At 42.9% G+C, this 19040-nt stretch overlaps 1 protein-coding gene across 3 annotated transcripts in view; it reads right to left on the reverse strand.

The window, feature by feature from the left end:
- LOC124037340 (fibulin-7-like) overlaps positions 1–18658 on the reverse strand; it is a 33572-nt gene extending 14914 nt beyond the window's left edge. Inside the window, exons 1-4 of one of the 3 annotated variants that reach the window (XM_046352053.1) lie at positions 18181–18657; positions 15768–15880; positions 12299–12461; positions 2030–2206 (exon numbers count right to left, since the gene is read on the reverse strand). In XM_046352053.1, the coding sequence (XP_046208009.1) occupies positions 2030–2206; positions 12299–12461; positions 15768–15794 (367 nt within the window). In that variant the 5' untranslated portion in view covers positions 15795–15880; positions 18181–18657. Of the gene's footprint in view, positions 1–2029; positions 2207–12298; positions 12462–15767; positions 15881–18180 lie in introns of all 3 variants that reach the window. The other 2 variants (XM_046352052.1, XM_046352051.1) reach the window with 2 other exon arrangements.
- Between the last annotated feature and the right edge of the window lie 382 nt (positions 18659–19040).

Raw genomic sequence — 19040 nt, forward strand, 5'->3', positions numbered from 1 at the left:
TGTAAAGGTGTTCAGTCAGTTCAGTCAGAGCGTTCTCAGGTCTCTATGTAAAGGGGTTCAGTCAGTTCAGTCAGAGTGTTCTCAGGTCTCTATGTAAAGGTGTTCAGTCAGAGCGTTCTCAGGTCTCTATGTAAAGGGGTTCAGTCAGTTCAGTCAGAGCGTTCTCAGGTCTCTATGTAAAGGGGTTCAGTCAGAGTGTTCTCATGTCTCAATGTAAAGTGGTTCAGTCAGTTCAGTCAGAGTGTTCCCAGGTCTCTATGTAAAGTGGTTCAGTCAGAGTGTTCCCAGGTCTCTATGTAAAGTGGTTCAGTCAGTTCAGTCAGATTGTTCTCAGGTCTCTATGTAGTTGGTCTATACATCGCTACCTGTCCTGTGGTCTGGTGGCCCCATGGGGAAGGCAAATTAGCACCATGGAGGAGTCCAAAATACAGTAAGCTCTCAGAAGCAAAGACCTCCCACTCTCCCTCCCTAGTCAAAAAATACAGTAAGCCCTCAGAAGCAAAGACCTCCCACTCTACCTCCCTAGTCCAAAATACAGTAAGCTCTCAGAAGCAAAGACCTCCCACTCCACCTCCCTGGTCCAAAATACAGTTAGTCCACAGAGCTAAAGACCCCCCTCTCTCCCTCCCGAGTCCAAAATACAGTTAGACCACAGAGCTAAAGACCTCCCTCTCTCCCTCTAGTCCAAAACACAGTTAGTCCACAGAGCTAAAGACCTCCCTCTCTCCCTCCCTCGTCCAAAATACAGTTAGACCACAGAGCTAAAGACCTCCCTCTCTCCCTCTAGTCCAAAACATAGTTAGACCACAGAGCTAAAGACCTCCCTCTCTCCCTCTAGTCCAAAATACAGTTAGTCCACAGAGCTAAAGACCTCCCTCTCTCCCTCTAGTCCAAAATACAGTTAGTCCACAGAGCTAAAGACCCAGAGACTCTGCCCTCCTATATATACTTCTCTCTCACCCTCTCTTTCTTTCTCTCTCCCTCTCTCTCACCCTCTCTCGCTCTCACCCTCTCACTCTCACCCTCTCTTTCACTCCTCCTCTCTCTCTCCTTCCTTTCTCTCACCCACTCGCTACCCCTCTCTCTCTCTCTCTACCCCTCTGCCTCTACCTCTCTCTCAACCTCTGTCTCCCTCTGCCTCTCCCTCTCTTTCTCTCACCTGCTCTCTCCTCTTCTTCATTCTTCCTCTCCTTCCCTCTCTCTTCCGCCATCATCAATCTTTACATGTCTACAGGACCCTCCGTCTGAAGAGACTACTGTAGATTCTAGAATAACAATGGGTTGGTGTTGCAGATGGCAGCTTTCTGTCCAGTAGTGTTCTTTCTACACAGTAACAAACTAAACATGCCCTAATGAACACGACCCAGGTTAAGTGTGCATAGTCACATTGCATTTACCCAACAGTGAGTGTTTGTGTAGCCGCTGCAGCCGCTCTGACCACAGTTTTAAAATCTTCACAGGCCAAATTGTGAAGAACAGGATGGGAGTTTACAGTCATAGTGATGTCTGTAGTAAAAGCTAAGAATTTACAGGTGAATGGATGGATCTCCACTGTGCAAACACATACTGTGAAAACACAGCCCCAATACATAAAAGCACTCTGATATAACATCAGCATGTAGTTAACATTTTTCCCAGTTACCTCCCCTCCTTACACTTTACGAACACCCCAGAGGCCATGGCAGCAGCAGTAGTGAAATAACAACCGTGTGAGACCTTTACAGTGACTGGCTGCTGTATAACTAAAGTCCTTTTAAAGAGAAACGTGTGTGTAGGAGACAGCAAAACCACACACTGACAAAAGGTTGTGTTGGTGGAAACTGCAATCTAAAGAGTGAGATGGGCTCTGGTGTCAGGTGGACAGACACATTGAAACATTTATTAAGTTACTGGCCAAATAGAGGTATGGTGGAGCAGTGTGTGCCGGTCCATCTCTTCATGATTTCCTCAGCCCAGCATTACCTAAAGTGATGTGTGTTTGTCTATATTATCTGTTTGGACAGACAGACAAACAGTACTGTACCTTTACCTTTACAGATGGTGTTGACACCGCTCCAACTCCCGTTCTCCTGACACACACGTGTCTCGGGGCCCACCAGGTGGTAACCATGGGAACAGGTAAAATGGACCTCATGACTGATGAAATACTTGGAGCCAAACTTCCTCCCGTGGACAGGGGCGTCCAGGGAGGGGCAAACGGACGGAGCTGAGAGAGAGAGGGGAGGGGCGGAGGGAGGGAAAGAAAGAAGAGGAAGGGAGGGAGGGGCAGGAAGAGAGAGAGGATTGTCACATTTATGCATACGGAGTCGTACACCCAGCATACTGTGGTATTTAGTGTCTGTGGACATACACAGACACTAAATGCCTCATTTCATCTAACAATACCAGCTCTATAACAAATAAAACTTCAAATAGTTATGAAAAAATGTGCATTTTATTGAGACAAGCTACTGCAAATAATGGCATCAATAATACAAAGGCAGCACACAATTGTCCAGAATTGATAGCCAAGGTGTTAATGTAATAACATCAGTATGTGCTGCTTTTCTAAATCTATTCAAATAAAGATGTTTGACTTCTAGTACAGTATAGCCTACGAGTTATTAAAATAAAGAGCTCTGCCTTCTAGTACAGTACAGCCATCACTGGTATGGCAACTAATCGGCCACCAACCTCAAGGCATTACAGAGGGTAGTGCGTACGGCCCGTACGGCCAAGCTTCCTGCCATCCAGGACCTCTATATCAGGCGGTGTCATAGCAAGGCCCTAAAAATGGTCAAAGACTCCAGCCACCCTAGTCATAGACTGTTTTCTCTGCTACCACATGGCAAGCGGTACCGGAGTGCCAAGTCTAGGTCCAAAAGGCTTCTTAACAGATTCTACCCCCAAGCCATAAGACTCCTGAACAGCTCATCAACCAGCTACCCAGACTCCTCTTTTACGCTGCTGCTACTCTCTGTTTATAATCTATGCATATCACTTTAACTCTGCTTACAGTGCCTTGCAAAAGTATTCATCCCCCTTGGCGTTTCTGCTATTTCGTTGCATTATAACCTGTAATTGAAATACATTTTTGTTTGGATTTCCTGAATTGGACATACACAAAATAGTCCAAATTGGTGAAGTGAAATGAAAAAAATAACTTGTTTCAAGAAATTGTAAAAAATAAAAACAGAAAAGTGGTGTGTGCATACAGTATGTATTCACCCCCTCTGCTAAGATCTGGTGCAACTGTAACAGAATAACTTTACGTCCGTCCCCTCGCCCATACCCGGGCGCGAACCAGGGACCCTCTGCACACATCGACAACAGTCACCCTCGAAGCATCGTTACCCCTTGCAGAGCAAGGGGAACTACTACTTCAAGGTCTCAGAGCAAGTGACGTAAGCGATTGAAACACTATTTAGAGCGCACCGCTAACTAAGCTAGCCGTTTCACATCCGTTACACTCACCCCCCTTTTGACCTTCCTCCTTTTTCCGCAGCAACCAGTAATCCGGGTCAACAGCATCAATGTAACAGTATAATTTTTTTAACCGTCCCCTCGCCCATACCAGGGCGCGAACCACGGACCCTCTGCACACATCGACAACAGTCACCCTCGAAGCATCGTTACCCATCGCTCCACAAAAGCCACGGCCCTTGCAGAGCAAGGGGAACTACTACTTCAAGGTCTCAGAGCAAGTGACGTAACTGATTGAAACGCTATTTAGCGCGCACCGCTAACTAAGCTAGCCGTTTCACATCCGTTACACAACCAAGTCACATAATTAGTTCAATAAAGTCCACCTTTGTGCAATCTAAGTGTCACATGATCTCAGTATATATACACCTGTTCTGAAAGGCCCCAGAGTCTGCAACACCACTAAGCAAGGGGCACCACCAAGCAAGTGGTACCGTGTTAACCAAGAAGCACTCCAAAGAGGTCAGGGACAAAGTTGTGGAGAAGTACATATAAGGGTTGGGTTATAAAAAGATACTGAAACTTTGAACATCCCACAGAGTACCATTAAATCCATTATTAAAAAATGGAAAGAATATGGCACCACAACAAACCTGCCAAGAGAGGGCCGCCCACCAAAACTCATGGACCAGGCAAGGAGGGCATTAATCAGAGGCAACAAAGAGATCAAAGATAACCCTGAGGGAGCTGCAAAGCTCCATATTGGAGACTGGAGTATCTGTCCATAGGACCACTTTAAGCCATACACTCCACAAAGCTGGGCTTTATGGAAGAGTGGCCAGAAAAAAAGCCATTGCTTAAAGAAAGAAATAAGCAAACACGTTTGGTGCTCTGGTCAGATGAGACTAAAATCGAGCTTTTTGGCCATCAAAGAAAACGCTATGTCTGGAGCAAACACAACACCTCTCATCACCCCGAGAACACCACAGTGAAGCATGGTGGTGGCAGCATCATGCTGTAGGGATGTGTTTCATCGGCAGGGACTGGGGAAACTGGTCAGAATCGAAGGAATGATGAATGGCGCTAAATACACAGAAATTCTTGAGGGAAACCTGTTTCTGTCTTCCAGAGATTTGAGACTGGGACGGAGATTCACCTTCCAGCAGGACAATGACCCTAAGCATACTGCTAAAGCAACACTGGAGTGGTTTAAGGGGAAACATTTAGATATCTTGGAATGGCCTAGTCAAAGCCCAGACCTCAATCCAATTGAGAATCTGTGATTATGACATAAAGATTGCTGTACACCAGCGTTACCCATCCAACTTGAAGGAGCTGGGGCAGTTTTGTCTTGAAGATTGGAAAAAAAATCCCAGTGGCAAGATGTGCCAAGCTTATAGAGACATACCCCAAGAGATTTGCAGCTGTATTTGCTGCAAAATGTGTCTCTACAAAGTATTGACTTTGGGTAGGTGAATAGTTTTCAGTTTTTTTTTGTGTAGTTCCTTGTTTTGTTTCACAAGAAAAACTATTTTGCATCTTCAAAGTGTAAGGCATGTTGTGTAAATCAAATGATAAAGTCTCCCCAAAAATCGATTTTCATTCCAGGTTGTAAGGCAATGAAATTGGAAAAATACCAAAGGGGGTGAAAACTTTCTCAAGCCACTGTACATGTACATATTACCTCGATGACATCAACTAACCGGTGCCCCCACACACTGACTCTGTACCGGTACCCCCTGTATACAGCCTTGCTTGTTATTTTACTGCTGCTGTTTGATTAGTTGTTACTTTTTTCCCTTTTTTTGTTGTTTTTCTTAACTTCTTAAAGCATTGTTGGTTAAGGCCTTGTACGTAAGCATTTCACTGTAAGGTCCAAACCTGTTGTTATCGGCACGTGACAAATACAATTTGATAAGTTATTAAAATAAAGATGTTTGACTAGTACTGTCATGTTTTGTCATATATTGTCATGTCTTGTCCTTGTGCTTCCCCTTCTGTTCGTTTCCCCCTGCTGGTCTTATTAGGTTCTTTCCCTCTCTCTCCCCCTCCTTCTCTCTCTCTCTCTCTATCGTTCCGTTCCTGCTCCCAGCTGTTCCTCATTCTCCTAACTACCTCATTTACTCTTTCACACCTGTCCCCTATTTTGCCCTCTGATTAGAGTCCCTATTTCTCCCTCTGTTTTCCGCTTCTGTCCTTGTCGGATCATTGTTTGATGTTTGCTGTTCTGTGTCCTTGTTCCGCCCTGTCGTGTTTCTGCCTTCTTCAGATGCTGCGTGTGAGCAGGTGTCTATGTCAGCTACGGCCTGTGCCTTCCCGAAGCGACCTGCAGTCTGTGGTCGCGTCTCCAGTCGTTCCTCTCTACTGACGAGAGGATTTCAGTTTTCCTGTTTTGTATTTACCGGAGATAATATCCAGGATTATCGTTTTTGTTAACAACTGGAATAAAGACTCTGTTTCTGTTAAGTCGCTTTTGGGTCCTCATTCACCAGCATAACAGAATGATCCGACCAAGAATGGACCCAGCGACTACGGATTCTCTCTACTCTACTGTCGAGTTCCAGGGAGCGATGCTCGGCAGACACGAGCAGGAATTGTCTGCTGCTCGGCATGCCGTTGAGACCCTGGCCGCTCAGGTCTCCGACCTCTCAGGACAGTTTCAGAGTCTTCGTCTCGTGCCACCAGCTACTTCCTGGTCTTCCGAGTCTCCGGAACCTAGGGTTAATAACCCACCATGTTACTCTGGGCAGCCCACTGAGTGCCGCTCCTTTCTCATCCAGTGTGATATTGTGTTCTCTCTCCAGCCCAACACATACTCAAGAGAGAGAGCTCGGATCGCCTACGTCATATCACTCCTTACTGGTCGGGCTCGGGAGTGGGGCTCAGCTATCTGGGAGGCAAGGGCTGAGTGTACTAACGATTATCAGAACTTTAAAGAGGAGATGATACGGGTTTTTGATCGTTCTGTTTTTGGGAAAGAAGCTTCCTGGTCCCTGTCTTCCCTATGTCAAGGTAATCGATCCATAACGGATTACTCTATAGAGTTTTGCACTCTTGCTGCCTCCAGTAACTGGAACGAGCAGGCGTTGCTCGCTCGTTTTCTGGAGGGACTCCACGCTAAGGTTAAGGATGAGATTCTCTCCCGGGAGGTTCCATCCAGCGTGGATTCTTTGATTGAACTCGCTATTCGCATTGAACGACGGGTAGATCTTCGTCACCGAGCTCATAGAAGAGAGCTCGCGTTAACTGTGTCCCCCCTCTCCCCGACACTACCATCTTTCCCCACTGACTCAGGTGTTGAGCCCATGCAGCTGGGGGGTATTCGCATCTCGACTAAGGAGAGGGAACGGAGAATCACCAACCGCCTCTGTCTCTATTGCGGTTCCGCTGGTCATTTTGTCATTTCATGTCCAGTTAAAGGCCAGAGCTCATCAGTAAGCGGAGGGCGACTGATAAGCGCTACTGCTCTGTCCTCTCCGTCAAGTACCTGTACTACCTTGCCGGTCCATCTACGCTGGACCGGATCGGCAGCTTCCTGCAGTGCATTAATAGACTCTGGGGCGGAGGGCTGTTTTATGGACGAATCCTGGGCTCGGGAACAAGACATTCCTCTCAGACAGTTAGGGGAGCCCACGGTCATGTTCGCCTTGGATGGTAGTCCTCTCCCCAGTATATTATGTGAAACACTACCTTTAACCCTCATAGTATCTGGTAACCATAGTGAGACTATTTCTTTTTTGATTTTGTGTTCACCTTTTACACCTGTTGTTTTGGGTCATCCCTGGCTAGTGTGTCATAATCCTTCTTTTGATTGGTCTAGTAATTCTATCCTTTCCTGGAACGTTTCTTGTCATGTGAAATGTTTAATGTCTGCTATTCCTCCTGTTTCTTCTGCTCCCTCTTCACAGGAGGAACCTGGTGATTTGACAGGAGTGCCGGAGGAATATCATGATCTGCGCACAGTCTTCAGTCGGTCCAGAGCCAACTCCCTTCCTCCTCACCGGTCGTATGATTGTTGTACTGATCTCCTCAAGAAGCGTTTTGCATCCGCTCCTATCCTTGTTGCACCTGACGTCACTAAACAGTTCATTGTCGAGGTAGACGCGTCGGGGGTGGGCGTGGGAGCCATTCTGTCCCAGCGCTCCCATACTGACGATGGGCTCCACCCTTGCGTGTATTTTTCTCATCGCCTGTCGCCGTCGGAACGTAACTATGATGTGGCTAACCGCGAACTGCTCGCCATCCGTTTAGCCCTAGGCGAATGGCGACAGTGGTTGGAGAGGGCGACCGTTCCTTTTGTCGTTTGGACTGACCAAAAGAACCTTGAGTACATCCGTTCTGCCAAACGACTCAATGCGCGTCATGCTCGTTGGGCGTTGTTTTTCGCTCGTTTCGAGTTCGTGATTTCTTATCGCCCGGGTACTAAGAACACCAAGCCTCATGCTTTATCCCGTCTCTTCAGTTCTTCTGTAGCGTCTACCGATCCCGAGGGGATTCTCCCTGATGGGCGTGTTGTCGGGTTGAATGTCTGGGGAATTGAGAGACAGGTCAAGCAAGCACTCACTCACACTCCGTCACCGCGCGCTTGTCCTAGTAACCTTCTTTTCGTTCCTGTCTCTACTCGTCTGGCTGTTCTTCAGTGGGCTCACTCTGCCAAGTTAGCTGGCCACCCCGGCGTTCGGGGTACGCTTGCTTCTATTCGCCAGCGGTTTTGGTGGCCTACTCAGGAGCGTGACACGCGCCGTTTCGTGGCTGCTTGTTCGGACTGCGCGCAGAATAAGTCCGGTAACTTTTTTTCTGCTTCTGCTCCTGGCCTTGCTGGGTCTCAGTCTGTCCCCAGCCACCGCATATCTCCTGCCCTTGCTGTGTCTCAGTCTGTCCACAGCCACCGCCTCTCTCCTGTTCCTGGTCTTAGCCTTGCTGTGTCTCAGTCTGTCCCTAGTTGTTACTCTCCTGGCCTGTTTGGTCCTGATTGCTCTAACGCTTACAGTTCTCTACCCGTGTCTCATTTTTATAAGAGTAATAGCCCTAGATTCCCTCTTCATCGTCTCCCGTTACGGTCCTGAGGAGAGGAGTTGGGTTCTTTCTCGGGACGTGCTGGACCGTTTGTTGATCTATGATTTCCTCCGTTGCCGCCAGGGTTCCTCCTCGAGTGCGCCAGGAGGAGCTCGGTGAGTGGGGGGGTACTGTCATGTTTTGTCATATATTGTCATGTCTTGTCCTTGTGCTTCCCCTTCTGTTCGTTTCCCCCTGCTGGTCTTATTAGGTTCTTTCCCTCTTTCTATCCCTCTCTCTCCCCCTCCTTCTCTCTCTCTCTCTCTATCGTTCCGTTCCTGCTCCCAGCTGTTCCTCATTCTCCTAACTACCTCATTTACTCTTTCACACCTGTCCCCTATTTTGCCCTCTGATTAGAGTCCCTATTTCTCCCTCTGTTTTCCGCTTCTGTCCTTGTCGGATCATTGTTTGATGTTTGCTGTTCTGTGTCCTTGTTCCGCCCTGTCGTGTTTTTGCCTTCTTCAGATGCTGCGTGTGAGCAGGTGTCTATGTCAGCTACGGCCTGTGCCTTCCCGAAGCGACCTGCAGTCTGTGGTCGCGTCTCCAGTCGTTCCTCTCTACTGACGAGAGGATTTCAGTTTTCCTGTTTTGTATTTACCGGAGATAATATCCAGGATTATCATTTTTGTTAACAACTGGAATAAAGACTCTGTTTCTGTTAAGTCGCTTTTGGGTCCTCATTCACCAGCATAACAAGTACAGTACAGCCTATGAGCTTGAAGTAAAGTAACTTCAAGAGAGGAAGAGAGTGAGAGAAAGTGAAATAAACAATTAAATAAATAACAGTAAACGTTAAAATAATAGTTTTTCACGTTTGTTTATTATCTATTTCACTTGCTTTGACAATGTAAACATATGTTCCCATGCCAATAAAAATTGAAATTTTATTGAGCGAGAGAAACAGACAGACAGTCTCCTCAGTCTAGCGCTGATGAATAACTAATTTCACCAGTTTTCACAATATAACAGAATAGAACAGCATAGTATATACATAAATATAACAGAATAGAACAGTATAGTATATACTTAAATGTAACAGAATAGCATAGTATATACATAAATATAACAGAATAGAACAGTATAGTATATACTTAAATATAACAGAATAGCATAGTATATACTTAAATAGAACAGAACAGAATAGAACAGGATAGTATATACTTAAATAGAACAGCATAGTATATACTTAAATATAACAAAATAGAAAAGTATAGTATATGCTTAAATATAACATAATAGCATAGTATATACATAAATATAACAGAATAGAACAGTATAGTATATACTTAAATATAACAGAATAGCATAGTATATACTTAAATAGAACAGAACAGAATAGAACAGGATAGTATATACTTAAATAGAACAGAATAGAACAGCATAGTATATACTTAAATAGAACAGAACAGAATAGAACAGCATAGTATATACTTAAATAGAACAGGATAGTATATACTTAAATAGAACAGGATAGTATATACTTAAATAGAACAGAATAGAACAGCATAGTATATACTTAAATAGAACAGAACAGAATAGAACAGCATAGTATATACTTAAATAGAACAGGATAGTATATACTTAAATAGAACAGAATAGAACTGCATAGTATATACTTAAATAAAACAGAATAGAACAGCATAGTATATACTTAAATAGAACAGAATAGAACAGTATAGTATATACTTAAATAGAACAGAATAGAACAGCATAGTATATACTTAAATAGAACAGAATAGAACAGTATAGTATATACTTAAATAGAACATGATAGTATATACTTAAATAAAACAGAATAGAACAGCATAGTACTGTATATACTTAAATAGAACAGGATAGAACTGGCTCTGAAAGAAGCACCTGATGACCTAACTAGTTGTCTGGAGAAAAAAAGTTGAACCAAAGGGACGGGATGGTAAACTGGACAAACACACAACCACCATAAGATCAACGCATCCCACATTGACCCAATGCACTTCCTGAGGTTCATGTGCTAAAGGGCCAAAAGCAGGTCAAAGAGAGTTCACATGCCCTTTAGTGGAATGTAGAAGCTTGGGTTTCAGTGGTAAACTTGAACTTTAAAATGTGTCTCCTTTTTTAATTTATTTTATTTCACCTTTATTTATTAACCAGGTAGGCTAGTTGAGAACAAGTTCTTATTTGCAACTGCAACCTGGCCAAGATAAAGCATAGCAGTGTTAATAGACAACACAGAGTTACACATGGAGTAAACAATTAACAAGTCAATAACAAAAAGAGAGTCTATATACATTGTGTGCAAAAGGCATGAGGAGGTAGGCGAATAATTACAATTTTGCAGGTTAACACTGGAGTGATAAATGATCAGATGGTCATGTGCAGGTAGAGATACTGGTGTTCAAAAGAGCAGAAAAGTAAATAAATAGAAACAGTATGGGGATGAGGTAGTTAAAATTGGGTGGGCTATTTACCGACAGACTATGTACAGCTGCAGCGATGGGTTAGCTGCTCAGATAGCAGATGTTTGAAGTTGGTTAGGGAGATAAAAATCTCCAACTTCAGCGATTTTTGCAATTTGTTCCAGTCACAGGCAGCAGAGAACTGGAACGAAAGGCGGCCAAATGAGGTGTTGGCTTTAGGGATGATCAGTGAGATACACCTGCTGGAGTGCGTGCTACGGGTGGGTGTTGCCATCGTGACCAGTGAACTGAGATAAGGCGGAGCTTTACCTAGCATGGACTTGTAGATGACCTGGAGCCAGTGGGTCTGGTGACAAATATGTAGCGAGGGCCAGCCGACTAGAGCATACAGGTCGCAGTGGTGGGTGGTATAAGGTGCTTTAGTAACAAAACGGATGGCACTGTGATAAACTGCATAAGCTATTTTGTAGATGACATCGCCGAAGTCGAGGATCGGTAGGCTAGTCAGTTTTACTAGGGTAAGTTTGGCGGCGTGAGTGAAGGAGGCTTTGTTGCGGAATAGAAAGCCAACTCTAGATTTGATTTTAGATTGGAGATGTTTGATATGAGTCTGGAAGGAGAGTTTACAGTCTAGCCAGACACTTAGTTACTTATAGATGTCCACATATTCTAGGTCGGAACCATCCAGGGAGGTGATGCTAGTCGGGCGTGCGGGTGCAGGCAGCGAACGGTTGAAATTCATGCATTTGGTTTTACTAGCGTTTAAGAGCAGATGGGGGACACGGAAGGAGTGTTGTATGGCATTGAAGCTCGTTTGGAGGTTAGATAGCACAGTGTCCAAGGACAGGCCGCAAGTATACAGAATGGTGTCGTCTGCGTAGAGGTGGATCAGGGAATCGCCCGCAGCAAGAACAACATCATTGATATATACAGAGAAAAGAGTCTTGTTGATTTATTTATCACAACACCAGGAAGGGGGAGATTTGGATTGTATAAATGCACATTATCATGTAGTACACAATACCATAATTTCCCAAAAACCCAATGATTGTAGACCATACACTACTGTCTAGGCTCTAACACTCCTCCCCTTCCCCTCTGGTTAGAATGTTATGTCTCCACAGTAGAGAGGAGAACATTCAGACACTCTTGAAGACAATGGAAGTGGACCAGGCCAGGAGCAGACTAGGTGGCCTTTCTCTCTAACCAGGTGCTTCAAAAGAGACAAAAAGTGAAGAAAATTGAAGGTCAATCGAAGTAGATTTCGGGTTTCAATATTAGTTTAGCTCCAGTTTTCTCCTCTATTGATTAATCTTGTTTAGAGAGAGCAAGACAGTGACAAGAACACCTAAACTGGTCCCAGATCTCTACATGGCTATAGAAGACCTTCATGTCAGGTGCAGCAGAGTGGTGGAGAATGGTCATTCTCTCTGTCTACTCACCAGCCGACTGATCGGCCTGCGGTAGCTTGGACACAGAGTTCTGTAGGGTTGCCAGTTTGGACTTCATGATGCGTAGTCCCTCTGTGAACCTCATCTCCTGTCCCTTCAGAAACTTCTCCATCTGACGGAGAACACCAACCAACTGGTGTTTGTCCATGCAGTTCTGGAGACAGAGACGTACAGTACATATGTTAATATAGCAGAACAGAAAAGTTTACAACTGTCCATGCAGTTCTGTAAAATAAAGAAATATATTACTGGTCAAACATGAAAACAACATACCATTTACAGTTAAAGTCAGAAGTTTACATACACCTTAGCCAAATACATTTAACCTCAATTTTTCACAATTCCTGAAATGTAATCCTAGTAACAACTCCTTGTCTTAGGTCAGTTAGGATCACCACTTTATTTAAAGAATGTGAAATGTCAGAATAATAGTAGAGAGAATTATTTATTTCAGCTTTTATTTCTTTCATCACATTCCCAGTGGGTCAGCAGTTGACATACACTTAATTAGTATTTGGTAGCATTGCCTTTAAATGGTTTAACTTGGGTCAAACTTTTCGGGTAGCCTTCCAGAAGTTTCCCACAATAAGTTGGGTGAATTTTGGCCCATTCCTCCTGACAGAGCTGGTGCAACTGAGTCAGGTTTGCAGGCCTCCTTGCCCGCACACACTTTTCAGTTCTGCCCACAATCTTTACATAGAAATGAGGTCAGGGCTTTGTGATGGCCACTTCAATACCTTGACTTTGTTGTCCTTAAGCTGTTTTTCCACAACTTTGGAAGTATGCTTGGGGTCATTGTCCATTTGGAAAACCCATTTGTGACCAAGCTTTAACTTCCTGACTGATGTCTTGAGATGTTGCTTCAATATATCCACATAATTTCCCCCCTCATGATGCAATCTATTTTGTGAAGTGCACCAGTCCCTCCTGCAGCAAAGCACCCCCACAACATGATGCTGCCACCCCCGTGCTTCAAGGTTGGGATGGTGTTCTTCGGCTTGCAAGCCTCCCCCTTTTCTTCCAAGCATAACGATGGTCATTATGGCAAAACAGTTCTAATTTTGTTTCATCAGACCAGAGGACATTTCTCCAAAAAGTACGATCTTTGCCCCCATGTGCTGTTGCAAACCATAGTCTGGCTTTTTTATGGTGGTTTTGGAGAAGTGGCTTCTTCATTGCTGAATGGCCTTTCAGGTTATGTCGATATTGGACTTGTTTTACTGTGGATATAGATACATTTTTACCCGTTTCCTCCAGCATATTCACAAGATCCTTTGCTGTTGATCTGGGATTGATTTGCTCTTTTCGCACCAAAGTATGTTCATTTCTAGGAGACAGAACACATCTCCTTCCTGAGTGGTATGACGACTGCGTGGTCCGTTGGCGTTTATACCTGCGTACTATTGTTTGTACAGATGAACGTGGTACCTTCAAGCATTTCGAAATTGCTCCCAAGGATGAACTTGACTTGTGGAGGCCTACAATTTTTTTCTGAGGTCTTGGCTGATTTCTTTTGATTTTCCCATGATGTCAAGCAAAGAGTCTCTGAGTTTGAAGGTAGGCCTTGAAATACATCCACAGGTACATCTCCAATTGACTCAAATTATGTCAATTAGCCCATCAGAAAAGCCATTTCTGGAACTTTCCAAACTGTTTAAAGGCACAGTCAACTTAGTGTATGTAAAATTCTGACCCACTAGAATTGTGATACAGTGAATTATAACTGAAATAATCTGTCTGTAAACAATTGTTGGAAAAATGACTTGTGTCATATACAAAGAAATTTGTGGAGTGGTTGAAAAATGAGTTTCAATGACTCCAACCTAAGTGTATGTTAACTTCCAACTTCAAGTGTATATGTAAATCAAGAAGCACTTACCAGTAGTACATACCGGTAACCAGGAAATGAGAAACTAGGGAATGTTGGCTTTCAGTTTACCAAGCCACAACTTATTTCTAAGTCACATATAACTGGTCAAATAACAGTCAGCCATGTTTAATATCCATTTAATGGGAAGCATATAAATAAACCATGATTTGCAATATGACAGTATTACTACATAATTAAAATGAGAAAACGTCAATAAATAACAACTTCCAATAAAATCCACAGTACATGTAATCATCATAAAATGTGAGTAGAGGCAGGTATGATTTAACAAGCAAAGGACAGCTGTGGTACTTAATGACATCACCCGATCAACGCCAAGTCTCCATCCCAAGTGGCACCCTATTCCCTATGTAATGGATTTGACCAGAGCACTATGGTCTAAAGTAGCGCACTATATAGGGAATAGGTTGCCATTTGGGACACACGCCAAATTGAACTTTAGAATGTCTGGTGGTGGGTGGGTTCTGTGGTGGCTGTAGTTACAGATGTTGACGTTCCGCCAGTGTTCCCTAGCAGTTTCATCAACCGTTACCAAAACAAATCACAATCCAATTCCACAGCTGCACAGGTGTCTGCGTTTCCAACAAGGTTCTGAACTCCCAACAAGACCAATGTAAAAACATGAACGTAATAATTACTGTTTTATTGTTATACTGTGGCATGCCATCAGGTTATGGAAGATGCAGAAGTCATGATATTGTTTATTAAGATTCAGAAGTCATGTTATGTTTTATTAAGATTCAGAAGTCATGTTATGTTTTATTATTCAGATTCAGAAGTCATGTTATGTTTTATTAAGATTCAGAAGTCATGTTATGTTTTATTAAGATTCAGAAGTCATGTTATGTTTTATTAAGATTCAGAAGTCATGTTATGTTTTATTAAGATTCAGAAGTCATTATATGTTTTATTAAGATTCAGAAGTCATGTTGTGTTTTATTAAGATTCAGAAGTCATGTTGTGTTTTATTAAGATTCAGAAGTCATTATATGTTTTATTAAGATTCAGAAGTCATGATATTGTTTATTAAGATTCAGAAGTCATGATATTAGTTTATTAAGATTCAGAAGTCATGATATTGTTTATTAAGATTCAGAAGTCATGATATTAGTTATTAAGATTCAGAAGTCATGATATTGTTTATTAAGATTCAGAAGTCATGATATTGTTTATTAAGATTCAGAAGTCATTATATTAGTTATTAAGATTCAGAAGTCATGATATTGTTTATTAAGATTCAGAAGTCATGATATTAGTTATTAAGATTCAGAAGTCATGATATTGTTTATTAAGATTCAGAAGTCATGATATTGTTTATTAAGATTCAGAAGTCATGATATTAGTTATTAAGATTCAGAAGTCATGATATTGTTTATTAAGATTCAGAAGTCATGATATTGTTTATTAAGATTCAGAAGTCATGATATTGTTTATTAAGATTCAGAATTCATATAGATGTTTTATTAAGATTCAGAAGTCACACCCTGGTTTCATCCCATACAGTCAGTAACCCATGTTAACCATTCTAGCCTCCGCTGTCTCCGCTAGCCCTCCAGCCCTGGTACTCACCTGAAGGAACATGTTAGTAGATGCCATGCCTCTCTCTCTCTCTCTCCTCTCTCATCCCTTCTCCACTTTTTTCTTCTTCTCCAGTGGCAGACCATACAGCAGCTGGACCAAAGCTGTTTGGCAGATGTCTATCAGTCAGACCTCTGTCCAGAACCTTGGCCCTCTGTATATTTTGTATGGCAAGAGACACAGGTTGCTTCCCAAATTACACCCTATCCCTATATAGTGAGCTACTTTTGACCAGAATCCATACAAAGTTATGCACTATATAGGTAATTGGGTGCCATTTGGGACACAGCCACAGACTCTTTGGATAACAATGACTGAATGGACCAGCTTTGTATTCCGTTTCAGCACATAGCCTGGATGCAATGAGCCTATGAACAGTGAGCTATTTGAGAGCAGGCTACTTACTGACAGATAAGCCCATTCCAAAGGCTCAGAGAACAGTGAAATGGCAGTTTGCTAATCCTTTTCAATAATAATAACAAGTCTGTAGAAAAGCATAATGTCAGGTGAAGGCATACCTTACATACTTGAAATGACACTTACCTAACCTTAACTGATCACATGCGTTTCTGCCCTTGAGGCAGAGCTGCCCTTAGAACAAGATGGAATAAAGAAAACTCCAATCTGCATCCAATTTCTAAGGGTTCTCAGAGGTGGACTGCCCAAGAGTCCTATACTTCAATCCCCTCCTCTTATTTTCTTTGACATCTCTTCCCCCATTGGCTAAAGGGGAATGCCAACAGCTGACACAGTAGTGGACTCATATACATCCTAGCAACACACACACACAACCCCCACACAGCTAAACACACACGTACACAACCCACATACATACACACACATACACACACAATCCACACACAAATACACACATAACCACACAGCACACTCACACATACCCACACAACACACACACACAACAATGTGAACAGTGGACTCATATCCAAATGGATTGTTTTAGGCCAAAGAAGCCAAAATGAATCCAAGAGCCAGTGCTCATGGCTTCCCTCTTATAAACTTTCAATGTGTAATTTACCACACTCAATGGGACATTTGTGTCATCCTGTAAGCACAGTCCTTCCTCATTTCTGATGAGGACATTGATAATAATAGTAGGCGACATGCTCAAATCATGGCTGAACCTGGAAAACAGAACATGTGTAACAGTTTAGCTTCCGTCCCTCTCCTCGCCCCTACCTGGGCTCAAACCATCAACAACAGTCACCCTCGAAGCATCGTTACCCCCCACGTCACAAAAGCCGCAGCCCTTGCAGCGCAAGGGGAACAACTACTTCAAGGTCTCAGAGTGAGTGACGCCACCGATTGAAACACTATAAGTGCGCACCACTGCTAACTAGCTAGCCATTTCAAATCGGTTACACATGGATAGCAATCCCAAGTTATGGGTTGTTTTGTCTGAGGCAGAACATGAGGAACTAAGTTTACAGTTAACAAAACACTTGCAACACATATTTATACAGGCCTAGGTGTGTTAATGTAGCCTACTTTTCTGACGCTAACATAAAGAGTTGTGATGAGTATGGAAGTCCAGAGAGCACATATGAATACAAATAAAAAAGACCCTTGTTGTGTTAAGAACCACAAATTATTTTTCTCTCTTGATCAAGACATAATCAAAAGTTGTGTTGTCGAGATAATGTCAGGATGCTGCCTTGTAGGCTGTTTCATAGGTAAGGCTCATTGCAGGGAGCCTAATTCACTATCTAGCTAGTTCGCTCACAAGACTAACCAAGTTAGCTGCGTTGTTGCTTGCATGTGATTGGCTGTGGTCTTGGGAGTTGCACCGTCTGGGAGACAGGACTGCCTGTCAGGCATCGTTCAGTGCTGAGCAGTATTTGTCTGTAATAAAGCCTTTTTATCTATGCATAGTCACTGTACCTCCGCACATTGACTCGGCACCAGTACCCCTTGTATATAGCCTCGTTATTGTTATTTTATTGTGTTACTTTATATTAGATTTTTTTTTACTTTAGTTTATTACGTAAATAGTTCCTTAACTCTATTTATTGAACTGCATCGTTGGTTTCACTGTAAGGTCTACACTTGTTGTATTCAGAGCATGTGACAAATAAAACGTGTTTTTATTTTTTGTGGGGAAAAATGTATTCTGATTGTCTGGACCTGGCTCCCAAGGGGTGGGCCTATGCCTCCCCAAGCACACCCATGGCTGCACCCCTGCCCAGTCATGTGAAATCCATAGATTAGGGCTTAATGTATTTATTTAAATTGACTGATTTCCTTCTATGAACTGTAACTAAGTAAACTCTTTGAAATTGTTACATTTTGCGTTTTAATTTAGTTCAGTATAATTTGTGCAACACTTTTCCACCAAAATATTCTTCAACATTATTAATCCCTAAACATGTTATAAGCATGTACTAACCTGTCCGCCACCATGGCAAGTATGGATAGTTGTCACACATAGCAAAAGCAAACTGCTGCGCAGCACTGATAGTGCCATAACTTTAAATCCAACTGAATTGATGTTGGATGATGTCCGAGTTTTTCTCCAAATAGTGGAATTTAGTCAGGTGTTTAAATAATAGAAAACCAACGAAATCCACTCCGATTTCCGAAGCTCCTCTGCAAAGTTTGCTCAACTGAACTGGCAGTTGGTGGACTCAGGCTGGAATGGAAGACCCTGCTCATCAGAAGCGCGTTGTGGTGCAGAGCGACCGTTGGGATGCGGTGCCGTGCGCTTTTAGATGGGCTATGATGATAGTGAACCTAAATCTACTACCTAACCCTAATTGACGACTCATAGACTTTGAAAAGAGATTAAATGGATAATGTAAGCATAATCCCTCCCACCGCTCGACAACACATTTGCGTCACTCTCTCTCTCTCTCCAATGTTATGTCCTTCTCATATGTTGTGACGCGATCCCCAGACTCAGACGGCAGAATAGAGCAGGCAACTATCTTTGAGTTCATGGGGTGGAACAAAACTATTGCTATGGGAGTTCTTATGACTGGGGAGCTATTATTATACAGTGGCAGCGATCAATTTACAGCAAGTCATTGCAGAAGTTGATTAGTGAGTTTGTAAACTTTATTTGCCGTAAAGGGGGTGCTTTGCCATTTAGCCTTAGGATGGAATTATTTTCATTGGGCCAAATCAACTCCCCATTATGAATATATGCTGTAATGCCTTTGTCCCGTTACATTAATTCCTATGAAAACATCAAGGGAGTGGAGCAGGTATACGCCAAACAAACATATTACTGCGCAATAACGCATTCAT

Source organism: Oncorhynchus gorbuscha, linkage group LG06, assembly GCF_021184085.1.
Source record: "Oncorhynchus gorbuscha isolate QuinsamMale2020 ecotype Even-year linkage group LG06, OgorEven_v1.0, whole genome shotgun sequence".
NCBI lineage: Eukaryota > Metazoa > Chordata > Actinopteri > Salmoniformes > Salmonidae > Oncorhynchus > Oncorhynchus gorbuscha.